This window comes from Sebastes umbrosus, chromosome 7, assembly GCF_015220745.1.
Source record: "Sebastes umbrosus isolate fSebUmb1 chromosome 7, fSebUmb1.pri, whole genome shotgun sequence".
Taxonomy (NCBI): domain Eukaryota; kingdom Metazoa; phylum Chordata; class Actinopteri; order Perciformes; family Sebastidae; genus Sebastes; species Sebastes umbrosus.
The window spans coordinates 35,171,101-35,198,395 of record NC_051275.1 but is presented as its reverse complement, the minus strand read 5'-3'; the positions used below and the strand labels follow the sequence as shown (position 1 = coordinate 35,198,395).

General features: G+C 41.8%; 2 protein-coding genes across 4 annotated transcripts in view; both read left to right on the top strand.

Moving 5' to 3' along the window:
* LOC119491090 (NLR family CARD domain-containing protein 3-like) overlaps positions 1-25,729 on the top strand; it is a 30,891-nt gene extending 5,162 nt beyond the window's left edge. The window contains exons 6-13 of one of the 3 annotated variants that reach the window (XR_005207536.1): positions 1,101-1,179; positions 1,364-1,592; positions 1,831-3,631; positions 3,739-3,912; positions 4,786-4,959; positions 5,326-5,372; positions 5,821-6,484; positions 25,499-25,729. Coding sequence is in view for 1 of the 3 variants with exons in the window: in XM_037774729.1 (XP_037630657.1) it covers positions 1,101-1,179; positions 1,364-1,592; positions 1,831-3,631; positions 3,739-3,912; positions 4,786-4,959; positions 5,326-5,372; positions 5,821-6,380 (3,064 nt within the window). In the remaining 2 variants the exon portion in view is untranslated. The remainder of the gene's footprint in view (positions 1-1,100; positions 1,180-1,363; positions 1,593-1,830; positions 3,632-3,738; positions 3,913-4,785; positions 4,960-5,325; positions 5,373-5,820; positions 6,485-25,498) is intronic. The other 2 variants (XM_037774729.1, XR_005207537.1) reach the window with 2 other exon arrangements.
* On the top strand, positions 18,236-25,504 carry LOC119490964 (NLR family CARD domain-containing protein 3-like). The gene is made up of 11 exons (XM_037774517.1): positions 18,236-18,243; positions 18,371-18,449; positions 18,636-18,726; positions 19,651-20,243; positions 20,361-20,489; positions 20,601-21,445; positions 21,550-21,723; positions 21,891-22,113; positions 22,311-22,441; positions 22,647-22,693; positions 24,933-25,504. Exons 1-11 carry the CDS (start codon positions 18,236-18,238, stop codon positions 25,502-25,504), a joined length of 2,892 nt encoding a protein of 963 aa, XP_037630445.1.
* Positions 25,730-27,295: the final 1,566 nt, after the last annotated feature.

Here is a 27,295-nt window from a genome sequence, read left to right as displayed (position 1 = left end):
TATGTGATCTTAATATGTGTCGGATAATGCGGTGGTTTAGAAAAGAGTTAGTTAGCATGCAAGACATTTTGTCTCTGTGAAGCATAATTAAAGACATCAAATGTGGCAAAGCCAGTTACCCAAATATCCTGACTACAACAATATCACAACAATAAAACTCAGTGAATAGCATTAAACCCAATCAATGCACGTACATTCATAGAAGTCAAGGTAAAACAGTCTTGCTTAGTCATGTGCAATTTATATGCTAATGCTGTGCTAAGGTAGGCCCAGTTACTTTACCAGTGGAAGAAAAAGGGGCTCTTTGTTAACCGGCGATTCAATTGGTTGAACATGAAGAAGCCAGGCTGTGGAAAGTACCTCTGTTCAGATCCAATTGTGTAGATTGGAGGGAAACTGGTCCGGTCCTTTGTTCCTGCAGAGTTAGCAGCTTGGTGTTAACTTGCTTTGTTCCTTGCTTTGGTTTTGTCCTATGTGGATTTCACACATAGGTCTGAATGGGTCATGGATCAGTAGCCATGGTTACTGAGTCCATGGATGGAGTTAAGGACTAAAGGACCCTGGGAAACGCAGTTCACTGTCTTTGCCACCATCTTGAATGGTGAGTCCCAACAGCATCACTGGCTAAACCAGGCTTGGTGGTTTTGAGATATACCCAACGGTACACTTCATCTCATCAGCAGTGATGTGATCTTTCAACATTGGACACCCTCTCCCAGGTGACCCAGCCCACCTTGATCAGACACTATAGATCACTCCCTCTGATCCATCACCATCTGGATTGTTCATCAGCCTCTGATGTGATGCTGATGACTCGATGATGACCAGCCAAGTCTCTACATCCAACATCCACAGTTACACAGCAAGTTTTCCATCCCTGCCTCTGACACAGCTCAAACATCTCCTGACATTAGGTCCTCTTTCTCTTGTAGGACCCCCCAGTAGGACGCTTTCAGGTCTTAGTAATGTTCGTGTTTTTATAGCGCCCACTCTACCTCCTGAATCACAGCTGCCGTCATTCTGCCGTCATCTAAGAACACCTTTAGTTAGCTGCAGATTAAAATCATTAAATGTTCTTAAACTTGATGTTTTCTCCACAGAGTTCATCAGGAGAGCTCAGAGGGCCTCGGTGGTCAGTCTGCTCAGCAGCATCAAACAGACCTGGACTCCATATTTATGGTGTGTACATGTACAAACACACATTTCACTATTAACTACATAAACCACACATTAAATGCGAAACTACCATTCAGGTCCCAACAGTCTCCATGCTGCTCTGTTCAGACCAGCAGGCCTTCAGACTGACAGATGAATCACATGTTGGGTTCTTTAAATTAAATGTTAAGTTATCTTTCTGTTCCAGCTGCTGGAGGACAACATCGGCACTTTTGTGAAAAACGAGCTGAAGAAGATCCAGAAGGTTCTGAGTCCAGATTACCCAGAATGCTTAGAGAGTCAGAGGGAGGATGAGGAGGTGTTGGACGGTGAGGATGAGGAGCAGAGGAGGAGCAGCAGAGAGGCGTTTCTGAAGATCACACTGAACTTCCTGAGTAGAATGAAGCAGGAGGAGCTGGCTGACTGTCTGCAGAGCAGTAAGAGGATTTTAACAGATTTAACATGATGGAAAGAGGAAATGGAGACAACATGGGAGAAGTTTACATTTAAAACTCTGCTGTTAATATGCTGCACACATCTTCATCAGATCAGAGGCTGTTTGTCCTCCACTGATGAGCTGAATAAAACTGATGAAGGAGGAAAAACTAAATGTTTAGATTCTCTGATCTTCTGTAGGATCCACTCACTGAATTCCTTTCTTGTTTGTTCATTCAGGAACTGTTGCTCCAGTGTGTCAACGTCAACTCAAGTCTAACCTGAAGAAGAAGTTCCAGTGTGTGTTTGAGGGGATCGCTAAAGCAGGAAACCCAACCCTTCTGAATCAGATCTACACAGAGCTCTACATCACAGAGGGAGGGACTGCAGAGGTCAATGATGAACACGAGGTCAGACAGATTGAAACAGCATCCAGGAAACCAGACAGACCAGAAACAACAATCAGACAAGAAGACATCTTTAAAGCCTCACCTGGTAGAGATGAACCAATCAGAACAGTGATGACAAAGGGAGTGGCTGGCATCGGGAAAACAGTCTTAACACAGAAGTTCACTCTGGACTGGGCTGAAGACAAAGCCAACCAGGACATCCAGTTCATATTTCCATTCACTTTCAGAGAGCTGAATGTGCTGAAGAAGAAGTACAGCTTGGTGGAACTTGTTCATCACTTCTTTACTGAAACCAAAGAAGCAGGAATCTGCAGGTTTGAAGAGTTCCAGTTTGTGTTCATCTTTGACGGTCTGGATGAGTGTCGACTTCCTCTGGACTTCCACAACAACAAGATCCTGACTGATGTTACAGAGTCCACCTCAGTGGATGTGCTGCTGACAAACCTCATCAGGGGGAAACTGCTTCCCTCTGCTCGCCTCTGGATAACCACACGACCTGCAGCAGCCAATCAGATCCCTCCTGAGTGTGTTGACATGGTGACCGAGGTCAGAGGGTTCACCAACCCACAGAAGGAGGAGTACTTCAGGAAGAGATCCAGAGATGAGGACCAGACCAGAACAATCATCTCCCACATCAAGACATCACAAAGCCTCCAAATCATGTGCCACATCCCGGTCTTCTGCTGGATCACTGCTACAGTTCTGGAGGAGGTGTTGAAGACCAGAGAGGGAGGAGAGCTGCCCAAGACCCTGACTGAGATGTACATCCACTTCCTGGTGGTTCAGTCCAAAGTGAAGAACATCAAGTATGATGGGCGAGCTGAGACAGATCCACACTGGAGTCCAGAGAGCAGGAAGATGATCAAGTCTCTGGGAAAACTGGCTTTTGATCAGCTGCAGAAAGGCAACCTGATCTTCTATGAATCAGACCTGACAAAGTGTGGCATCGATATCAGAGCAGCCTCAGTGTACTCAGGAGTGTTCACACATATCTTTAAAGAGGAGAGAGGACTGTACCAGGACAAGGTGTTCTGCTTCGTCCATCTGAGTGTTCAGGAGTTTCTGGCTGCTCTTCATGTCCATCTGATATTCATCAATTCTGGTGTCAATCTGATGGCAGAAGAACAAAAAACCTCCTGGTGGTCTAAAGTCTTCAAAGACAAACCTGAGCCAACACATCTCTACCAGAGTGCTGTGGACAAGACCTTACAGAGTCCAAACGGACACCTAGACTTGTTCCTCCGCTTCCTCCTGGGTCTTTCCCTAGAGACCAATCAGACTCTCCTACGAGGTCTGCTGAGACAGACAGGAAGTAGCTCACAAACCAATCAGAAAACAGTCCAGTACATCAAGAAGAAGATCAGTGAGAACTCCTCAGCAGAGAAAAGCATCAATCTGTTCCACTGTCTGAATGAACTGAATGATTGTTCTCTGGTGGAGGAGATCCAACAGTCCCTGAATTCAGGAAGTCTCGCCACAGGTAAACTGTCTCCTGCTCAGTGGTCAGCTCTGGTCTTCATCTTACTGTCATCAGGAGAAGATCTGGACGTGTTTGACCTGAAGAAATACTCTGCTTCAGAGGAGGCTCTTCTGAGGCTGCTGCCAGTGGTCAAAGCCTCCAACAAAGCTTTGTACGTGGACACATAACTATCCACATTAAATGTTGTTTTTCTTTATTCAGAAACAACAACAACCATTGTTTGAAATTGTTTTTAATGTATTGCTGATTCTTCTTCAGACTGAGTGGCTGTAACCTCTCAGAGAGAAGCTGTGAAGCTCTGTCCTCAGTTCTCAGCTCCCAGTCCTCTAGTCTGAGAGACCTGGACCTGAGTAACAACAACCTGCAGGATTCAGGAGTGAAGCTGCTGTCTACTGGACTGAAGAGTCCCCACTGTACACTGGAAACTCTCAGGTTGGTGTTCAGCTATTTGAAAGATAATGACTCCCTGAGCTCTGATTTTCTTCACATTTATTATTGGATGGAGTTTTTATTTTGAGGCTGTATATTGTCGAATAAAAGCTGTGAAGATCTGTCGTCAGTTCTCAGTGCCCAGTCCTCTAGTCTGAGAGACCTGGACCTGAGTTACAGTGCAAGTTAAATATTTAGGCATTTATAGTCCCTTTTATGATCCTGTATTAAATGTGGCAGCAATGTCGTACTGAAGGGATTTGCTGACTCAGGAGCTCGTCACCAGTATTGACACAGAATCTTGACTTGGATATATAAAACCCAGGTTTATTACGGTTATTTAATAATATTAATCTGTAGTCCAACATGTGGTCTAAAGAGAATAAAACCACAACACTAACGAAACAAGTCATCGATGAGAGTTGTATCATAGATCAACTAATAAATGAAGAGGTGTTCTTCAGGCTCATTACAACAGTCCAGTACAATGGCTCCATTACTGCTGATGTCACACAAATCAGGATATTGATCTCACCCTCCATTTCACCCTCACTCATCACCAAGACTGCAAAATACTCTTCACATGGGGCAGTGACTCACTCCCAACCCTAAAGGACCAATACACCACTTTCTGGTAGCGTGCTATGGCCTCAGTGTTGAAGGTGCCCCAGTGTTCACTGGAGGTCACAGATAAATTCAGCCTTCAGAACATCCTCATCACCGAGAGACAGAGATGCAATCCTGAGGCCATCAGGACATCCCCCACCCCCCGGCTACCTCTATATCGTGTTGCTGACCACAACTCCAAGCAGCCTCCTCCACAACAGAACTAATTTTAATTTAGAAAGTTTACACTGTGTGTTTGTGTGTGTTTAGTCTGTCAGGCTGTCTGATCACAGAGGAAGGCTGTTCGTCTCTGGCCTCAGCTCTGAGCTCCAACCCCTCCCATCTGAGAGAGCTGGACCTGAGCTACAATCATCCAGGAGACTCAGGAGGGAAGCTGCTGTCTGCTGGACTGGAGGATCCACACAGGAGACTGGACACGCTCAGGTATGGACAGACAACAGACGGGACTCTCTCAGGTATGGACAGACAACAGACAGGACTCTCTCAGGTATGGACAGACTACAGCCGGACATTCTCAGGTATGGACAGACAAAAGACTGGACTCCCTCAGGTGTGGACAGACAACAGACCGGACATTCTCAGGTATGGACAGACAACAGACTGGACACTGTCAGATATGGACAGACAACAGACTGGACTCCCTCAGGTGTGGACAGATGGACAGACAGAAAGACAACAGCAGCTCTCACACTGTCTCTCTGTCCCTAACTGAGGAACTCTGGTTCATGTTTAATGGAGGATTCGAGTGAAGCTGTATGAAGTTGATTGTGACCGTGTTTCCTCCTGCAGGATGGACCATGGTGGACAGCAGAGACTGAGACCTGGTGTGAGGAAGTGTGAGTGTGTTTTAAGTTTGATTCATTTATATTATGCCAAAAGGCTAGTTTTCAACTGTTGTCCGTCAGCCTGATGTTAAATTAGTCTTTAAAAAATAACAACATGTAAAATTAGAACCAGAGAAAGCAGAACATGAACCACTGAACAGGATAAAAAGTTTAGAGGAGTAAGGCGTCATCATATCAACCTTATTCCTAGCCCCCATGATACCTTGCGTGAAATATGGGCGCAACTTCCGGCGCGTCATTTCACTGAACACAGTGTCTCATGTTGAGGAGCTGTTCATGCTGTTACAACTGGATTGTTGAGTTTCTAGTTAAAGGTTGTTAAACGTCATTCACAGTTGAATATCAGATGTCACTTTTCTTTCAGTGATTGTCAGTAGAGTTGTTAATAAATCACCAGATGTTGACCTGCAGCTGTATTGTGTCTTCTTCTCTCCATCAGATGTCTGTCAACTGGAACTGGACACAAACACAGTAAACAGAGACCTCAAACTGTCTGACAACAACAGGGAGGTGACACATGTGGAGGAGGATCAGTCATATCCTGATCATCCAGACAGATTTATCTCCCGTCCTCAGCTGCTGTGTAGAACTGGTCTGACTGGTCGCTGCTACTGGGAGGTGGAGTGGAGAGGAGGGGTTGATATATCAGTGAGTTACGGAGGAATCAGCAGGAGAGGATACGGTAAAGACTGTGTGTTTGGATGGAACGATCAGTCCTGGAGTCTGGAGTGCTCTGGTGATGGTTACTATGTCTGGCACAATGACAGAAGAACACCCATCACCTCCTCCTCTTCCTCTTCCTCCACCTCCTCCTCCTCCTCCTCTGGTAGAGTAGCAGTGTATGTGGACTATCCTGCTGGCACTCTGGCCTTCTACAGAGTCTCCTCTGACGCCCTGATCCACCTCCACACCTTCAGCACCACATTCACTGAACCTCTTTATCCTGGGTTTGGGTTCTGGTCTGGTTCCTCAGTGTCTCTGTGTCCTCTGCAGGTCTGAGTGTCTCTGTGTCCTCTGCAGGTCTGAGTGTCTCTGTGTGTCCTCTGCAGGTCTGAGTGTCTCTGTGTCCTCTGCAGGTCTGAGTGTCTCTGTGTCCTCTGCAGGTCTGAGTGTCTCTGTCCTCTGCAGGTCTGAGTGTCTCTGTGTCCTCTGCAGGTCTGAGTGTCCCTGTGTCCTCTGCAGGTCTGAGTGTCTCTGTGTCCTCTGCAGGTCTGAGTGTCTCCTGTGGACTGAAGTCAAAGTTCAGTGTGTTCACCATCACACTCACTCAAACACAAATCCTTCATGTGTCATCTGTTGATCATCAACATTCATCATGAACTCTTCTCTCTCTTGAGTCATCCTGTAATGTAATGAATGGGATACAGTCATATATTCAATATTTCATCTTTCTAATGTTTCTAAATGCTTTTAATAAAATCTGTAGTTTTCTTTGGTTCATTTGATCACTTTCATCATTTCTCTCTTTACTGAGACATTAGACATCATCATCTTTTAGCCTCAGGTGTTCTGTATCAGGGAACTAATGAATGAACATGTTGTGGACTATGGAGAGGGAGGAAGTCCAGCCCCCATCCAGGACTCTGGTTCCAGATCTGCTGCTATGTGTAGAGGTCCTACTTTTTATTGTAGAGTTGATCTCAGCGTTACGGTGTAAAAATAAAAAAACTGAATATAAGAAGAGGACGTAGTCACCGTGACGTCACCCGTTGGTTTGTGGACTGCTGTCTTGGAGCCTTGAGTTCGGCATTTTGGCCGTCGCCAGCTTTCTTACCTTGTCTCTGTGTTCCGTCGAAGGTCGGCTCTGTCATAGATGAACAACGACGAGTTAGGTGGAAATTTACAAAGAGCTGCAAAGCGATTCAAAATGGTGAGTAACAGATGCAAAGAAATGCAAAATGACTAAACAGAGATGCAAATAGGTTCAAAATAACCAACAAGAGATGTCAAACGACCACAAAGAGACGCAAAATGGCTCAAATTGACTACAAAGAGCAGCGGGCTGCAATTCCACCTTTCCAAAAAACATCTCAACAACCCTCACTAACACTAACTTGTCTCATTTCTTTAAAACTCACATCTCTAAACACTTGTACTGTTGCACTCAACATGCTTTTAGTTATCAGTTTAAAAGGGAAACATGCCCAGTTCTGGATGATATCCAGCTCTCACTGCTACGTGATGTGAATGCTCTTATTGTGAGTTACTTTGGACAAACTTCTGCCAAATGAACGTAATGTGATGTAATGTGGTGAATAGATGCAGGTTGAGTTAGCTACGAGCTAATGTTACTACAAAATAAAACAAGTAAAGTTAGCTTTCTTATCTTCTTATCTTACTATGTCTCTGTGTTCCCTCGAATGTTGGCTCTGTCATAGATAAACAGCAACGAGAAATTGCAAGTTACGCAGACGCAGCAACGCGGTTCTAGTTTTGGTTTGAGGTTTATTAGTTTTGACTCATTCATTCATCACACACACAAACACCTGTTTGTCCAGGCAGGGGTTTGATCCCACGTCTCCGTGTTGAAGGGCAGCGTCCTTCTCCATTGGACCATCGTCAGGACACAAACCATTTAGTTTTAAACAACTAAACCATCTCCCCCTGACAAAAAACACAGAAGTAATACCATTAAGAATTACTATAAAAAATACCACAAAAAACTATCAGTATTACTATAGTAACTATAGTGTTTATTATCACTATAGTGTTTATTATCACTATAGTAACTATAGTGTTTATTATCACTATAGTGTTTATTATCACTATAGTAACTATAGTGTTTATTATCACTATAGTGTTTATTATCACTATAGTGTTTATTATCACTATAGTAACTATAGTGTTTATTATCACTATAGTGTTTATTATCACTATAGTAACTATAGTGTTTATTATCACTATAGTGTTTATTATCACTATAGTAACTATAGTGTTTATTATCACTATAGTGTTTATTATCACTATAGTGTTTATTATCACTATAGTAACTATAGTGTTTATTATCACTATAGTGTTTATTATCACTATAGTAACTATAGTGTTTATTATCACTATAGTGTTTATTATCACTATAGTAACTATAGTGTTTATTATCACTATAGTGTTTCCTGTAGTATTTCTTTGTTTTCTTCGGACACGATATAAAACTCCATAGTTATACAATAGAAACGTTTTCTATAGTAGCACTATAGCATTTTCTTTAATTTTTCTATGGTGTTTTGGAACTCACTAAAGAAAATTACTACAATAAGCACAATGTGTGTGTGTGGGAGGAGCGGGGGGTTCTATGATGACCTCACTTCAGTGATAGACAGGTGTGATTGATTGATAGATTAGGCATACCACATATGGCTCAATTTAGCCTCTTCTCTCTCTCTCTCTCTCTCTTGTGACTTCTCTCTCTCTCTCTCTTGTGACTTCTCTCTCTCTCTCTCTCGTGACTTCTCTCTCTCTCTCTCTCTCTCTCTTGTGACTTCTCTCTCTCTCTCTCTTGTGACTTCTCTCTCTCTCTCTCTTGTGACTTCTCTCTCTCTCTCTCTCTCGTGACTTCTCTCTCTCTCTCTCTCTCGTGACTTCTCTCTCTCTCTCTCTCGTGACTTCTCTCTCTCTCTCTCTCTCTCTCTCTCTTGTGACTTCTCTCTCTCTCTCTCTGGTGTCTTCTCTCTCTCTCTCTCTCTTGTGACTTCTCTCTCTCTCTCTCTGGTGTCTTCTCTCTCTCTCTCTCTCTGGTGTCTTCTCTCTCTCTCTCTCTCTCTGGTGACTTCTCTCTCCCTCTCTCTCTCTGGTGACTTCTTGTGTAATCAGTTTTTTACTTTCACTTTGTCCCGTTGTGTCTCAGATGTTTCCTCCAGGTTAAACTTTTGGTAAGTGACCCTTTTCAGTGCTGAATGCCTCTCAGCTGATCTCATGTTAGTTTCATCAAACTGTAAAAAGCTGTTTGTGTTGAAGAGTTTAGCTCTGTGCTAACAGTTAGCTGTTAGCCACCGTGTTCATGATCACCAGCTGCTCTAACTACAGTAGCTAACCATGCTAACCATGCTAACCCTGCTAACCCTGCTAACCATGCTAACAATGCTAACCATGCTAACCCTGCTAACCATGCTAACCCTGCTAACCATGCTAACAATGCTAACCATGCTAACCATGCTAACCCTGCTAATAATGCTAACCATGCTAACAATGCTAACCCTGCTAATAATGCTAACCCTGCTAACCATACTAACCATGCTAACCATGCTAACCATGCTAACCATGCTAACCCTATGGAGATCAATATACAGTAATCAAATGAGAAGCAGAGAGACAGGACTGAAGGTTATCCGTTAGTGTGATGACAATAAGTGACACATTAAACATGACTGACTCTCACTGATTATTCATGTTTCAAACTCATGACAGGATGTAAAGCAGTCTAAAGTTCATTCTTTACTGCAGTAAAAGTACAAATACAACACTGTCAAAGTACTTTGTTAGTAAGAGTTAAAGCTCTGCTTTGAAAACGTCACTCAGGTAAAAGTACACAAGTATTATCAGCTAAATGTACTTAAAGGGAGATTTTGATCTCATGATCTGCTATGTAAAGATATTAGTGGAGTGATGGCGTCCTGAGCAGAGAATGAAGGAGGAAGAAGTCATGTGATGGGGGGGGGCATTTAGTTCTGGTCTGAGATGCTGGTGCTCTAGTGCGACATCTAGTGGCTCTGAATGTCATCTACAGAACCTTTAACGGATCAGCAGGAACTGAGAGTGTTGCACTATAATACATGATATGAAGACATTATTATTACTGATGCATTCAGGTGTAAACTGCATTTCACTGTTTTGAACTGTTTTATAGAATATCATAATTTATATAGCACTTTTCAAAACAGATGTTATAAAGAGTTTCAGACAGTAAAAATAAATAAATGAAGTAAAACCATAAGGTAACTCTTAAAACAGAGAACAATACTAATAAAAGAGTAAAGTGGTCAAATATAAATGTATATATATATATATATATATATATATATATATATATAGCTCTGGAAAAAATTAAGAGACCACTTCAAAATTATCAGTTTCTCTGGTTTTACTATTTATTGGTATGTGTTTGAGTAAAAGGAAATTTTTCGTTGTATTCTATAAACTACTGACAACATTTCTCCCAAATTTCAAATAAAAATATCGTCATTTAGAGCATTTATTTGCAGAAAATGACGACTGGTCAAAATAACAAAAAAAGATGCAGTGTTTTCAGATCTGGAATAATGCAAACAAAACAAGTTCATATTCATTTTTAAACAACACAATACTAATGTTTTGACTTAGGAAGAGTTCAGAAATCAATATTTGGTGGAATAACCTTGATTTACAATCACAGCTTTCATGCGTCTTGGCATGCTCTCAACCAGTCTTTCACATTGCTGTTGGGTGACTTTAGGATGTTGGATGCCCCCCCCAACACCAGGACACTGCCCCCACCAAAAGCTGTTACTCCATCGGTGCAACAATCAGCATAGCGTTCTCCGCGTCGTCTCCATACTTTGACCCTGCCGTCCAACTTTGGCAGACAGAACCTGGACTCATCAATGAACATGACATTCCCCCACATGTTCAGGTTCCATTGTCTGTGTTGTCGACACCAGCGCCAACGGGCCTGACGGTGAAGGGCAGTCATTGCAGGCTTCCTGGTAGCCTTATGAGAATACACTGTTTACCATTGGCAGAGCATTTTGGAACATTTTTCTTGGGCGCTACCCACATAATCAGCTGTGCTGCTCATCCCACAAATGCATGATCCTTACAAGTTGGACATCATTGTTAAGGTACATAAACAAGCTTTCCAACGATGTAAAATACAATGCCAATTAACATTGATACAACAGAGAAATAATTGACCAAACACAAGTTTCCGAACTTTGTTTCCCCAGTATATATATACAGTATATATACACACACTGATGTCAATATAATATATATATTTGGGCTATCAATCAAATTAATAACATGTTTTCTCTGTTCTAAATGTCCAGAGTGCATCTCTCCCAGCAGGGTGGACTCTGCTATGGATCAGTGTGAGGAGGGAGTCCCCCCCTCTAAAACCACTCAGAGCAAAACTCAGAGGTGAGATGACCATCTCTACTGTCCACCATCATTATTCACACTCACTGTCACACACTCAACTACTCTATATGGTTATAATATTAACTACTGACTACTGAATGGTTATAATATTAACTACTGAATGGTTATAATATTAACTACTGAATGGTTATAATATTAACTACTGAATGGTTATAATATTAACTACTGAATGGTTATAATATTAACGACTGAATGGTTATAATATTAACTACTGAATGGTTATAATATTAACTACTAACTTTATTAGTGAACAAAGAGTCAACAACTGATTAGTCAACTAATCAACTGAGAGGAGACGGTTTCTTTCTTCAGATGAAGTTTTGATGAACAGGAGAACGTTACTCATCACTGTCTCTGTTTGTGTCAGGATGCAGCGACAGAAACCAGACTCTCCTGGACCAGATCCTGGATCTGAATCTGGACCTGAACCCAGCTGTGTGTCCATGAAGAGTGACCGGTCTAAAGGTCTTTCTATCACCTTTAAAGATGGACAAGCTGCTGATGGAAGGTAATAATTTAAAAGTGAACTTTGTTATTATCTGACTCTCAGAGCTTCATAGTCGAGGTGGGCGATGCTACAGAATGTGGTTTTGATCTGATGCCCAGTAATACCAGAACCAGAACCAGCAGCCAGACGCTGATATGTTTATTATTAATAACAGCTGATGTACTGACATACAGGGGAGAGCCATGAAGTTTCATCTCCACCGAGTCATTTATCAAACATCTCTCTTCATTATTTAATCACATTCATGTTCAAACACACGAGTTAATCTTCAATAACTAAAATGTTTATTATATGAATTCTGTGAACTAACGAGTTGATCGTTGTACGACTTCTCATCATCCAGTTTAATATGGAGGTCAACAGATGTCATATTTTAAGTTGGTTTTATTGTAGCATATATGCAATAACCTATTATATGTGTGTACAATTTGAATTGATCAATATCTACAAAAAATATCAAACAGATATACATTTACAAACATTGGAAATGTATGTCATATGTAGGCCTAATGAAATGAATGAAATGCATAGAAAAATACATTTGAAGTGGGATATATTACCTAGATATATGTATAATTATAAATATACAAGATACATGTGATGATCATGTCATGCAACTGCTGAATAGAGTACTGGCACCTTTTTTGGTCCAATTCAGTCACTGGTCCTAAACAAGTCATTACATGCTTTTTATCACATTTAGTGTCACAACAATGTTTAAATTGAGTAACAGTTAATAAATGTACAGAAATAATAAATTATTTTAACTTTTGAATTATCTTAATAACATTTAAAACAAAATGATCAGGTGTGTCTCAGTATGTTATTCCTGAGACTCAGGATTGGATTGGATTTGATTTGATCAAATCTGAATCTTGTGTTGATCTCTTAATTTCATCAATTTCACCTGTGTTAACCTGCAATTACATGTCAAAATGGCTGCTGTGAAAACAGCCTATAGCGGCGCTTTCAAAGCAAGCTTTATAAATATAAACAGGGCATCAGACAAAAGTTCAGCTCAAAACGGCGCACTGTGCTGTGTCGCCTGCCCCCAGTTAGTTCATTCCAAAAGAAAATAATGCAGTCAAACAGATTTTGCTCGCGTCACATTCAGTCAGCACATGGTAACACCGTGATCTCACTGAGACACGCAGTCTCATTCTCAAGAGAGACCTGGTACAACTTCGTGGTCACAGAGTAAGTTTTTGTGGCCACGGTCCATCAGGACCTGGTTACTGTTGAACCCTGGAACTGATTTGATTTCATCAAATCTGAATCTGGTGTCGACACTCTGTTGAATCCGTTTGTCCTCAACGATGAACATTTGTTACAAAGTCTAAAATAACTGAAACCAGAAGTTTTATATTATATTAGTTTTGATATCTGAACAGAATCTGGTCAAAAGTATTTTTTTCCATCTTTTCATTAGTTAGTTGTTTGTTTGTATCAGGATCCAGCAGCAGAGACCAGACTCTCATGAATCTGGACCTGAACCCAGCTATGTGTCCATGAAGAGTGACCGGTCTATGGGTCGACTTTTTAATTTTAAAGTTGGTCAAGCGGCTGATGGAAGGTAATAATTTAAAACTGAACTTTGTTATCTGACACTCTTGATAAAAATAATCAGGCCTTGGTCCAGAGCTTCAGAGTCTGTTGTAGGACTCAACAATAGATTGTTTCAGCAGTGACATCACAGTGTTCACCTGTACAGTCACCTGTCAATCATGTTAGTGTTATAAAGCAAATTAGGCTCAACATGTTAAACTAAATCAATATGTGTTTGTCTTTGAAAAAGACTGTTTTGAGTTAACTCCAAAGATGGAAGCTGCTTGTTCAAAGCTGATAATATCGATATCAGGATTAATAAACTGGATGACACATTAATGAACAGGGCTGATCCGGTCCGATGGAAAGGTATCAGCACCGATACCGACCTGATTACCTGGATGTCACGTAGACGTGATGCATTAAAAACGGTTCTCTCTTCTGCTCGGTTTATTTTCTGTGGTGATTTAATGTTCAAAGCTACTGCTGTCCATGTAGAAAGTGTCATCTCTCAGTGGCTGCAAGTCTCTTCCCGGTCCGTGTCAGAGAGTTGAGAAGTCAGGTAGCTGTTAGCTCTGTCTCTCAGTGTAGCTGACTTCATTCCCAAAGGACTTTGAGTCGGTTGGAAATCCTTCACTTCTGAGTGTAGAGGGAGTTAACGTCTCATCAAGTGAAGAGTGTGAATCTGAGTAGCCAGAATCACATTGGCTGAATGACTGTGGTGGGGAAAGACCTTCTATCTAAGCTCTAACAATTGTTCTTTTTGTGAGCAAAGATCTACTTCTGCTGAATGCAGGTATTCTAAGGAACGCATCATTTTCTTGTTAGCTGTCTGAACTTCATGGAGATGAGCATTTTGTGTTCTTAGGGAATCTACCTCCTGTTCCAGGGCTGCTTGACTCTGAATGGCAAGGCTGGTTTGCCTGTGAAAGATCAGTAGCAGGCATTTTAACAATGGCTCTTTGGATGCGGTCTGCACATCACACCTGTCAGTGAGTAGAGATTCTATTTCTTTCCTGCACTCGCTGAAACTCAATCTGCTGATGAGTTCAGGGTAGCCAGGGTTTAGGCTCTGTGCTAGCGAAGAAATAAAATGCTCTAGACAGGGATTCTCTATTGTTGTGCCTGGAATAGGGGGTGAGACTAAACAAGTTGTCTAATACAAAGTAAAAAATGTTGTTGGCTATGGTGCTGCGTTGGCAGACACCTTGTAGTGTAGCTTGGATGGTACACTAGCCTAGCAAACAATGTACTGGCTTACACTACTGGAAGTAGCTACGGCACCAACTGGTGGCTCTAGTGGACATAAAAGAAAGGGGTCAGTAACGTAAACACAGGTTTACACAGAAAGTTTGCTAATTAACTTTTCACATGTACTAACTGAAATGCAAGGCAGTAACAGCTAGGTACAAGCTCACTATTTTGCACAGGGCCGGTGGCACGATGTGTTTTATTTAAAGTAGCACTTGATTTAACAGCAACTTATAAGAGCTTGACTAGATTGCATTGAATTACTGCTATTCAAATGCTGGACCAAAATTGTTACAAGTTCTACAGAGTAGGTTAATTTGAATTAGCAGCAATAGCAAGTACCTAAAATAACACTATGACGGTTGAAAGTGTTTATCAGTAATCCAATCTCTCAAATTACAATTCTCACTACAATGTACTTGTTTATATATACAGTTGTGCATCTACTCCTGTGAAAAGCTAGTGGTGTAGAATGTTAACACTTTTGGTTTGTTTAAAAGTGGAATCAAAATTTTGGGATTTAACCAAAAATAATGCTGAAATTAAAGCTGCAAGCAGCAATGAACGGGCTCTCGCACCTTTCCGCACGTCGGGGCTTCTTGCAGGACGCCGGTCGACACACCCGTACATTTCAGTGACCATCGGACACTGCAGGTCAAGTTTGAGGCAGATTGGACTAAGTACTGTTGAGTTACAACAGTTTGTCTTTCAATGGCGAATCATGTAAATTCTCCGACACGCCAGGTCAACACGGTTTGATAAAAACTCTTGATTTGAACAACTTTTCATCACAAAAGGTCTTTAGATTGTACTAACCAAATCTGAAGTTGATTGGGTTAAATCTTTAGGAGGAATTCGTTAAAAGTACAGAGCCTGGAAATCGATAAAAATACACGAAAAAAATCACAACTTCCCGTTGGGTTTAGAGCATGGTCCCAAGAGACTTTTTTTTAAGTCTATATGTGATACATGTTCCTAACAAATGCCGTACATCTAGGTGAAACGTACTACGGGGGCTGCTTCGTTGAAATTTTGTAGGGGGTGCTTTCGCGCTCCCTTGCCACACCAATGCACAAAAACCATGTCCGTTAGCACATTTTAGTACTTTTAATGAGTGTGCCAAGTTTCGTTTGTTTACAAGCATATCTAGCCCTTGAAAAACAACTTCCTGTTTCATGACGAATGATGCGTTGCCACGACACTTAGTTCAATGAAAGCTAAAAAGCTTTGCAGTCTGACATCAGGAACTTCTTAACACCATGCTGACCAAATTTGAAGTGGATCTGGTTGACCTGCTATGAATAGTACACCAAAATATAGCGACTGTAACTTCCTGTTGCCACTACGTGGCGCTATGAGTATGATTCAAAATGGGCCTGGACATGACTTCAAGCCTGAACCCTCATCAAACATTAACAATTTGGAAAAGATCTGACCATCTGGAGTTGTGTTACAACAGTTTCTTTTGTAATGGCGAGTCAACAAAATTTGCCATGCCGCCACTGCGCCGCCATTCGATGAAACCTCAAAATCTTCACAAGGAAGCATCAACAATGTCTTAAGGCTTTTCTGACCTAATTTGAGGTGGATCTGATTAGTTTGTGAGGCAGAGTACATCAACACGCAAAACATGACATTTCCTGTTGCCAGTAAGTGGCGCTACGACTGCAAGACAAAATTTTAATGTGGATGTCCTCAGACAGGGACTTTTATCAGGCATGAGAAATTTGGAGCAGATTGGTTAATGTACGACAAAGTTACAGCAACTTCCTGTTTTTTGGCGAAAGGCGCATTTTCACCACCACGCCACGGCAACATAGTTCCATAAAAATGGAAGCTATCGGGGGCGCTATCGAGCCATTTTGTCACATCTGAGCAAGAGACCCAGAAAATATAAAATTTTACACCAGTCCTGATACATGTGCAAAATTTGCTCAGTTTCCGAGCACTTTTAGCCCCTCAAAAATGTGATTACTTTGTCCTAAAAATAATAATAAGAAGAAACGGACCAATTACAATAGGGCCTTCGCCGACCTTCGGTCGGCTCGGGCCCTAATTAATATTGCCAACAATACTATGCCTCACACGGGGCACCATTAATGTTGGGGATGCAGATAGGAGCTGGTCTATTTATTAGAAAATCTTAAAGATAATTATTAATATCAATAAAATTAACAACAAAGACAAAGACAAGATGGCATCTTGTCTCAAAATGGCGACTGAGGTTGTGTAGGCTACATAATAATAGGGCAGACCATGTGAATCTACTAGAATGGCTGAATCAAAGATGGCCACCGGGACATCAAACACAATGGTCTCTTTGTCTTTCGGAGCACATGTGCTCAGTAAGAACAAAGGGTTGTGTGATGTGGTAGTTTGAGACTCTCTGAATGTATATATTTGTGTTTAAACCAATTCACAGGTTATGTATGTGATCTTAATATGTGTCGGATAATAGGGTGGGTTAGAAAAAAGTTAGTTAGCATGCAAGACGTTTATAAATGTGGAGCATAACTAAAGACATCAGATGTGGCAAAGCCAGTTACCCAAATATCCTGACTACAACAATATAACAACAATAAAACTCAGTGAATAGCATTAAACCCAATCAATGCACGTACAGTCAAAGACATCAAGGTCAAACAGTCTTGCTCAGCCATGTGCAATTTGTATGCTAATGCTGTGTTAAGGTAAGCCCAGTTACTTTACCCAGTGGAAGAGAAAGGGGTTCTTTGTTAACCGGCGATTCCATCTGTTGAACATGGAGAAGCCAGGCTGGGTAAAGTTGTGGTTCCAGTCAAAAGATGCAGTCACTACCGTGTTCAGATCCAGTTGTGCAGATTGGAGGGAAAGTAGTCCGGCCCTTTGTTCCTGCAGAGTTAGCAGCTTGGTGCTAACTTGCTTTGTTCCTCGCTTTGGTTTTGTCCTAGATGGATTTCAAACATAGATGTGAATAGGTCATGGTTCAGTAGCCATGGTTACTGAGTCCATGGGTGGAGTTAAGGACTAAAGGACCCTGGGAAACGCAGTTCTCTGTTTTTGACACCATCTTGAATGGTGAGTCCGAACAGCATCATTGGCTAAATTGGGGTTGGTGGTTTTGACATATACCCAACGGTACACTTCATTGCATCAGCAGTGATGTGATCTTTCAACATTGGACACCCTCTCCCAGGTGACACAGCCGACCTTTATCAGACACTATAGATCACTTCCTCTGATCCAACACCATCTGGATTGTTCAGCAGCCTCTGATGTGATGCTGATGGCTCGATGATAACCAGCCAAGTCTCTACATCCAACATCCACAGTTACACAGCAAGTTTTCCATCCCTGTCTCTGACACAGCTCTAACATCTCCTGACATTAGATCCTTTTCCTTTTGTGGGACCCCCCAGTAGGACACTTTTAGCTCTTAGTAATGTTGGTGTTTTCATACCGCCCACTCTACCTCCTGAATCACAGCTGCCGTCATTCTGCCGTCATCTCAGAACACCTTTAGTTAGCTGCAGATTTAAGTCCTCAAATGTTCTTAAACTTGATGTTTTCTCCACAGAGTTCATCAGGAGAGCTCAGAGGGCCTCGGTGGTCAGTCTGCCCAGCAGCATCAAACAGACCTGGACTCCATATTTATGGTGTGTACATGTGTAAACAAACATTTCACTATTTACCTCCATCAACCACACATTAAATGCTAAACTACCAATCAGGTCCCAACAGTCTCCATGCTGCTCTGTTCAGACCAGCAGGCCTTCAGACTGACAGATGAATCACATGTTGTGTTCTTTAAATTAAATGTTCAGTTTATCTTTCTGTTCCAGCTGCTGGAGGACAACATCGGCACTTTTGTGAAGAACGAGCTGAAGAAGATCCAGAAGGTTCTGAGTCCAGATTACCCAGAATGCTTAGAGAGTCAGAGGGAGGATGAGGAGGTGTTGGACGGTGAGGATGAGGAGCAGAGGAGGAGCAGCAGAGAGGAGTTTCTGAAGATCACACTGAACTTCCTGAGGAGAATGAAGCAGGAGGAGCTGGCTGACTGTCTGCAGAGCAGTAAGAGGATTTTAACAGATTTAACATGATGGAAAGAGGAAATGGAGACAACATGGGAGAAGTTTACATTTAAAACTCTGCTGTTAATATGCTGCACACATCTTCATCAGATCAGAGGCTGTTTGTCCTCCACTGATGAGCTGAATAAAACTGTCATGTTCTGGCTGTGCCAGTCTTTATTAGTTATGTTTATGTGATTTTGGTTTGTGTTTGGTTTCTTTTATACCCTCATTCCAGTTTCCTGTTTTATTTTGGTAGTTCACTCCTCCTGTGTCTTGTCTGGTTTTACTTCCCTCCTTTGTTTGTTTTCCCGCCTTTTGTTGATTGTCTGCCCCGCCCTGATTTGTTTCACCTGTGTGTAATCATGTCTTGTATTTAAGCCTGTGTGTTCCCCTCTGTCCTTGTCGGTTCGTTTGTCTCTCCAGCCCCGTCTACCTTGTCCTACATGTTACCTGTTACCTCCTGCTCTGATCCTCGTGTTTCCCTGGTTAGTTATTTTTGGTTTTGATCCTCTGTTTGGTTTTTGTTGTTTGTTTCTATTTTGTTCTTTTGTACTTTGTTCCCCTCCCTGCATTTTGGTTGTTGTTTATATATTCAGCTTAGTATTATTAAAGCTCGCTTTTATTTCGACTACTTTCCTGCCTGTTACTCTGCGTTTGGGTTCCATGTTATATTCACCAGTCCAATTACGACAAAAACTGATGGAGGAGGAAAAACTAAATGTTTAGATTCTCTGATATTCTGTAGGATCCACTCACTGGTTTCATTTCTTGTTTGTTTATTCAGGAACTGTTGCTGCAGTGCGTCGACATAAACTCAAGTCCAACCTGAAGAAGAAGTTCCAGTGTGTGTTTGAGGGGATCGCTAAAGCAGGAAACCCAACCCTTCTGAATCAGATCTACACAGAGCTCTACATCACAGAGGGAGGGACTGAAGATGAACACGAGGTCAGACAGATTGAAACAGCATCCAGGAAACCAGACAGACCAGAAACAACAATCAGACAAGAAGACATCTTTAAAGCCTCACCTGGAAGAGATGAACCAATCAGAACAGTGATGACAAAGGGAGTGGCTGGCATCGGGAAAACAGTCTTAACACAGAAGTTCACTCTGGACTGGGCTGAAGACAAAGCCAACCAGGACATCCAGTTCATATTTCCATTCACTTTCAGAGAGCTGAATGTGCTGAAAGAGAAGAAGTACAGCTTGGTGGAACTTGTTCATCACTTCTTTACTGAAACCAAAGAAGCAGGAATCTGTAGGTTTGAAGAGTTCCTGGTTGTGTTAATCTTTGACGGTCTGGATGAGTGTCGACTTCCTCTGGACTTCCACAACAACAAGATCCTGACTGATGTTACAGAGTCCACCTCAGTGGATGTTCTGCTGACAAACCTCATCAGGGGGAAACTGCTTCCCTCTGCTCGCCTCTGGATAACCACACGACCTGCAGCAGCCAATCAGATCCCTCCTGAGTGTGTTGACATGGTGACAGAGGTCAGAGGGTTCACCAACCCACAGAAGGAGGATTACTTCAGGAAGAGATCCAGAGATGAGGAGCAGACGAGCACAATCATCTCCCACATCAAGACATCACGAAGCCTCCACATCATGTGCCACATTCCGGTCTTCTGCTGGATCACTGCTACAGTTCTGGAGGAGGTGTTGAAGACCAGAGAGGGAGGAGAGCTGCCCAAGACCCTGACTGAGATGTACATCCACTTCCTGGTGGTTCAGTCCAAAGTGAAGAACATCAAGTATGATGGAGGAGCTGAGACAGATCCACACTGGAGTCCACAGAGCAGGAAGATGATTGAGTCTCTGGGAAAACTGGCCTTTGATCAGCTGCAGAAAGGCCACCTGATCTTCTATGAATCGGACCTGACAGAGTGTGGCATCGATATCAGAGCAGCCTCAGTGTACTCAGGAGTGTTCACACAGATCTTTAAAGAGGAGAGAAGACTGTACCAGGACATGGTGTTCTGCTTTGTCCATCTGAGTGTTCAGGAGTTTCTGGCTGCTCTTCATGTCCATTTGACATTCATCAACTCGGGTGTCAATCTGATATTACAGAAACAAAAAACGTCCCGGTGGTCCAAAGTCTTCAAAGACAAACCTGATCCAACACATTTCTACCAGAGTGCTGTGGACAAGGCCTTACAGAGTTCAAATGGACACCTAGACTTGTTCCTCCGCTTCCTCCTGGGTCTTTCCCTAGAGACCAATCAGAAACTCCTACGAGGTCTGCTGACACAGACAGGAAGTAGCTCACAAACCAATCAGGAAACAGTCCAGTACATCAAGAAGAAGATCAGTGAGAACTCCTCAGCAGAGAAAAGCATCAATCTGTTCCACTGTCTGAATGAACTGAATGATTGTTCTCTGGTGGAGGAGATCCAACAATCCCTGAGATCAGGAAGTCTCTCCAGAATTAAACCATCTCCTTCTCAGTGGTCAGCTCTGGGCTTCATCTTACTGTCATCAGGAGAAGATCTAGACGTGTTTGACCTGAAGAAATACTCTGCTTCAGAGGAGGTTCTTCTGAGGCTGCTGCCAGTGGTCAAAGCCTCCAACAAAGCTCTGTACGTGGACACATAACTATTCACATTAAATGTTGTTTTTCTTTATTCAGAAACAACAACCATTGTTTGTAATTGTTTCTTATGTATTGCTGATTCTTCTTCAGACTGGGTGGCTGTAACCTCTCAGAGAGAAGCTGTGAAGCTGTGTCCTCAGTTCTCAGCTCCCAGTCCTCTAGTCTGAGAGACCTGGACCTGAGTAACAACACCCTGCAGGATTTAGGAGTGAAACTGTTGTCTGCTGGACTGAAGAGTCCCCACTGTACACTGGAAACTCTCAGGTTGGTGTTCAGCTATTTGTTAAAGTTTACCCAGAAAGCTGTTATTTACTTTTTATATTTAATATGTGAATTGATGGACTAAAAATCATCTTCAGGCTGAGAGGCTGTACATTGTCAGATAGGAGCTGTGAAGCTCTGTCCTCAGTTCTCAACTCCCATTCCTCTAGTCTGAGAGAGCTGGACCTCACATGGGGCAGTGACTCACTCCCAACCATAAAGGACCATTACACCATTTTCTGGTTGCGTGCTATGGCCTCAGTCTTGAAGGTGCCCCAGTGTTCACTGGAGGTCACAGATAAATTCAGCCTTCAGAACATCCTCATCACCGAGAGACAGAGATGCAATCCTGAAGCCATCAGGAGACCATCCACCCCCGGCTACCTCTATATCGTGTTGCTGACCACAACTCCAAGCAGCCTCCTCCACAACAGAACTCATTTTAATTTAGATAGTTTGCACTGTGTGTTTGTGTGTGTTTAGTCTGTCAGGCTGTCTGATCACAGCGGAAGGCTGTTCTTCTCTGGCCTCAGCTCTGAGCTCCAACCCCTCCCATCTGAGAGAGCTGGACCTGAGCTACAATCATCCAGGAGACTCAGGAGGGAAGCTGTTGTCTGCTGGACTGGAGAATCAACTCTGGAGACTGGACTCCCTCAGGTATGGACAGACAACAGACTGGACTCCCTCAGGTATGGACAGACAACAGACTGGACTCTCTCAGGTAGGGACAGACCACAGACTGGCCTCTCAGGTATGGACCGACAACAGACTGAACTCTCTCAGGTGTGGACAGATGGACAGACAGAAAGACAACAGCAGCTCTCACACTGTCTCTCTGTCCGTAACTGAGGAACTCTGGTTCATGTTTAATGGAGGATATGAGTGAAGCTGTATGAAGTTGATTGTGACTGTGTTTCCTCCTGCAGGATGGACCATGGTGGACAGCAGAGATTGAGACCTGGTCTGAGGAAGTGTGAGTGTGTTTTAAGTTTGATTTATTTATTTTATTTCAAAAGGCTAGTTTTCAACTGTTGTCCATCAGCCTGATGTTAAATTAGCCTTTAAAACACAACACATGTAAAATTATAGCCGGAAGCGGCAGTTCGTAGGTTCAATCTTTTTTCGCTCAACAGAGGGAAGCACTTGAACTGCCAAAATCAAAGCCGCGAGCAGCAGTGATTGGGTTTTTGGCTTCACAAAGGAAAGCAAAGTCATTTCACCTGGTTTAATTCTGTATAAAGAAGGAGTGAGACCAATCACTACCTTGTTTCATCATTACAAAGTATGCAACCTTTCTGTACTGATACACTCAACGTCCCGCCAGTCATATTTCTTGGCATTTTGGGGATGTTTCAACAGGTTCATTAAAAATATCCATCAAGTTTGGTGATGCTGGGACGATCTCCCATTGATTTGTGGTGACATTTGCTCCAGGCCCATGCAAATCTTTGGAACTTGTGGTGCCCCCTATGGAGTAATTTCTAAATAGTTTTACACACGTGGTTCAAAATTGTTATAAAACATCCTGTAGGTTTGGTATTGATTGGACAAACAAATTATGATAGTAAGCTCCCCTTAGTGGTCGATTTGAATGAAACTTTCAGGGGATGTTTCAAATACTCTTGTGAACATATCCTGCAAGTTTTGAGAGGATGGGCCCAACAGTTGTGGAATAAGAACTATTTATGTGTTAAGCCACGCCCATTTAAAGTTCTTTGGTCAATATCTTCAAAACGCATATCAACAAGTTTTGGATAACTTTGGATAAGCTTGGTCCAATAATGATCCACAAAAAGTTTGGTAGCAATCGAAAGTAGAGTTTAGGAGGAGATGTCAAAAATGTGTTTTTCCAAAAATTCAAAATGGCGGGAAATTTAGTGATGAAAAGCTAGGGCCTCTTGAGGCTTTTCTGTAGATCACAGTCAGCAGCATATATGTATCAAATTTCAAGTCAATCAGACTTTTGGTGTGAGGGGGCTGGCCTTGAAAATGTTGTAGCGCCACCATGTGGCCAATTGGGATCATATTTTATGTGAAGTATTATGACATCATGTGCAGTTATGGTACCAAGTTTTATGTCTCTAGCTCGTTCCAGCTCACAGCAAATTGAGCAAAGGCATAATTTAGCATAAATGCCAAATAGGCCACACCCACATGCACCGATCAATATGACACTTCAGATCTTGGTTAATACTTTCCCCCAGAGCATGTGCACCAAATGTGATAATTCTGTCCACTACATCTGGAGGTATAATTTTTTGATATTTTTGGCGCCCCCTATAAGTCGAGCAGAAAATGCTTTAGTACACCTCTTCCCAAACACGTACTGAAAACATCTACCAAGATTTATGATGATTGGATTAATGGCCAATGAATTATGGCCAATTTCCTACTAAGCTCCGCCCATAGAAAAGTTTGTTGATCAATAGCTTCAAAACACAATGACATGTCAACAAACTTTTGAAAAGTTTTGATCCATTTCATCCAATAATGATCTTATTTTCTACACAGATAACCGTGCTTAAACTATCTTTAGTCTAATACTGCCCTGCACTCCGTCTCATAAACTGCCTTACATTATAAACTGTACAGAAAGTAGTTAAAGTAACTGGCTGTCATTAAACCAACGCTACAATGCTGAGTCCTCCCTACACATGACATCATAGCTGATGTTCTCCTGGCTCTGCTGTCAGTCCTTTGAGGACCTGACGTCTCTTCTCCGCTGCTCTTTATAGCCCAACCACAAAGTAGGATACGAATTTTTCCTCCGTTAGCTTTTTTTTTTTTTTTTTTTCGCAAGGACATTTTAGAAAATGCTAATTTAACGAAAGTTAAATATTTGTTAAAAAAATAAAGCAGGATATGCTAAATTGACGGCAAATTATTTTTCAAAAGAAACGCCGTTGGCGGTTAGCCACTATGGTTAGCCTCTATGGGACTAACTATCTTACTGCTACTTTCGCTACCTCAACGGAAGTTACACACATAATCATTTCTTCAGTAACGCCCCCGAGAATAAGGAGGACAAAATGCAGACAATTAATGCAACACAATGTCCAGCAGACATCAGCACAGTCATTTGAAACATGACAACATAGAATCACATCATGTTACAGAAGTAAAACCCAGCGGAGGGTAGAGGACTGAACATATTCACTCAAGTAAAAGTACAATTATTCAGCAGCTGTATTGTGTCGTCTTCTCTCCATCAGATGTCTGTGAACTGGAACTGGACACAAACACAGTAAACAGAAACCTCAAACTGTCTGACAACAACAGGGAGGTGACATATGTGAAGGAGGATCAGTCATATCCTGATCATCCACGCAGATTTATCTACTGGAATCAGCTGCTGTGTAGAACTGGTCTGACTGGTCGCTGCTACTGGGAGGTCGAATGGAGAGGAGTGGTTGATATATCAGTGAGTTACAGAGGAATCAGCAGGAGAGGAGACGGAGAACACAGTGTGTTTGGAAGGAATGATCAGTCCTGGAGTCTGAGGTGCTCTGATGACGGTTACTATGTCTGGCACAATAAGAGAGAAACACCCATCTCCTCCTCCTCCTCCTCATCCTCCTCCTCCTCATCCTCCTCCTCCTCCTCCCCTGGTAGAGTAGCAGTGTATGTGGACTGTCCTGCTGGCACTCTGTCCTTCTACAGAGTCTCCTCTGACACCCTGATCCACCTCCACACCTTCAGCACCACATTCACTGAACCTCTTTATCCTGGGTTTGGGGTCTGGTCTTATGGTTCCTCAGTTTCTCTGTGTCCTCTGCAGGTCTGAGTGTCTCCTGTGGACTGAAGTCAAAGTTCAGTGTGTTCACCATCACACTCACTCAAACACAAATCCTTCATCTGTCATCTGTTGATCATCAACATTCATCATGAACTCTTTTATATCTTGAATCATCCTGTAATGTAATGAATGGAATACAGTCATATATTCAATATTTCATCTTTCTAATGTTTCTAAATGCTTTTAATAAAATCTGTAGTTTTCTTTGGTTCATTTGATCACTTTCATCATTTCTCTCTTTACTGAGACATTAGACATCATCATCTTTTAGCCTCAGGTGTTCTGTATCAGGTGTAATGGAAATTCTTTCAGTATTCCGAGATGAGTCCTAATGAACGTTGAAATCAAGATCCCAAACAGATGAAATGTCTTTGTTGTATTTTATTCTTGCAAGAAGAGGCACTGGTTATACAGAGTCGCACAAAGTCTGCAGAAGAGTGCGCTGGCGGAGATTATTACAATGTGACTATATAGAAATCTACAACAGGGAGTGTGAGAAAATGAGTTGTTTTGCACAGATAAAGAGTTGTTTTACTCAGACAGTGTCCCAGTAAAAGTCAACACTCAGTACTTTCCCACTACATGAGACGAAGATAACACAGACAGTAACTTTCCACTGTTGCATAAAGAGACATCAGTACATACAATGTAATTTTCCATTACATTTCCCCCTTTTGATCATTCTATTGATCAACATAAAAGTATGTACATATGATGTATCTGGATAGTGCTCCATCAGACATAATAATTCATCGAGATTCAAATTATATCATCATAGTAATACATCACAGAAAGTATCGAGAGCCATACTGTGAATTAAGTATTATTTTAGTTGCATATAATGATACATTATTATAAAAAGGCTCACCCTTAACCTCTAGCAATGACCTATGAGTTCTGTCTTCAAGCCAATTAAGGCCTCCCAAGGAAAATTACCAAGTACTGGTAAACTCCCCAAACCCTGTAAAGGTTTAGAGAGCTCTTTGACAGAGGTCGCAGGTCACATGCACCTACTGACAAATGGCCAAAAACTCCGCCTCGGTTTTACAGGAGATGGAGCAAAAAGACCAGATGCGCTAACTACTCTATCTGGACAGGACAAAGGTAAAACCTCAAATGACAAAGAGGGAAAACCCATATTGCCCCGTCCGTCCAAACCGATCATCATCAGGGTGATGTAGGGTGATTTACCTGATTAAGTTTCAAATATACCCCAACACACTTGATTAAATGACATCACACACTAAACTTTAAGCTTAATATAAAGTCAATCTTCATTCTTATACAATGAAACAAGATAGATAATAGAATAAGAAATAAATGGAACAAAATCTAAGTAAAGAAGTAAATCATAAATCATAAACCATTTAATTTTTTTTTTTTTTTTTTTTTTTTTTTTTTTCATCAGTCATGCAGGATACAAGTTCATCTTAAAGAGTATACACTTTAACTATTTAATCCCTTCAACCTTTAATATCAGGATACATTGATTGAAAATTCACTAACTGAAAAGTCGAAAGCACTAAACAAGTAAACCTTAAGAGAGTAAAAAATCAACTCAGAATCATCAGAATCAGAATCCCCCCCCAAAAAAATGCTCTGGTTTCTTTGTCCTTAAATTTTTTTTTTTTTTTTTTTTTTTTACTAACAGGAAGGCTTTTATTCCTAACTTGAAATAGTATTTCTAATGTCTTTACACGCACAATATCCCAACATTTTAAGATACCTGACTTTATGAATAATGGATTTGTAGTTTCACGGTAAGAAGCTTTATGTATT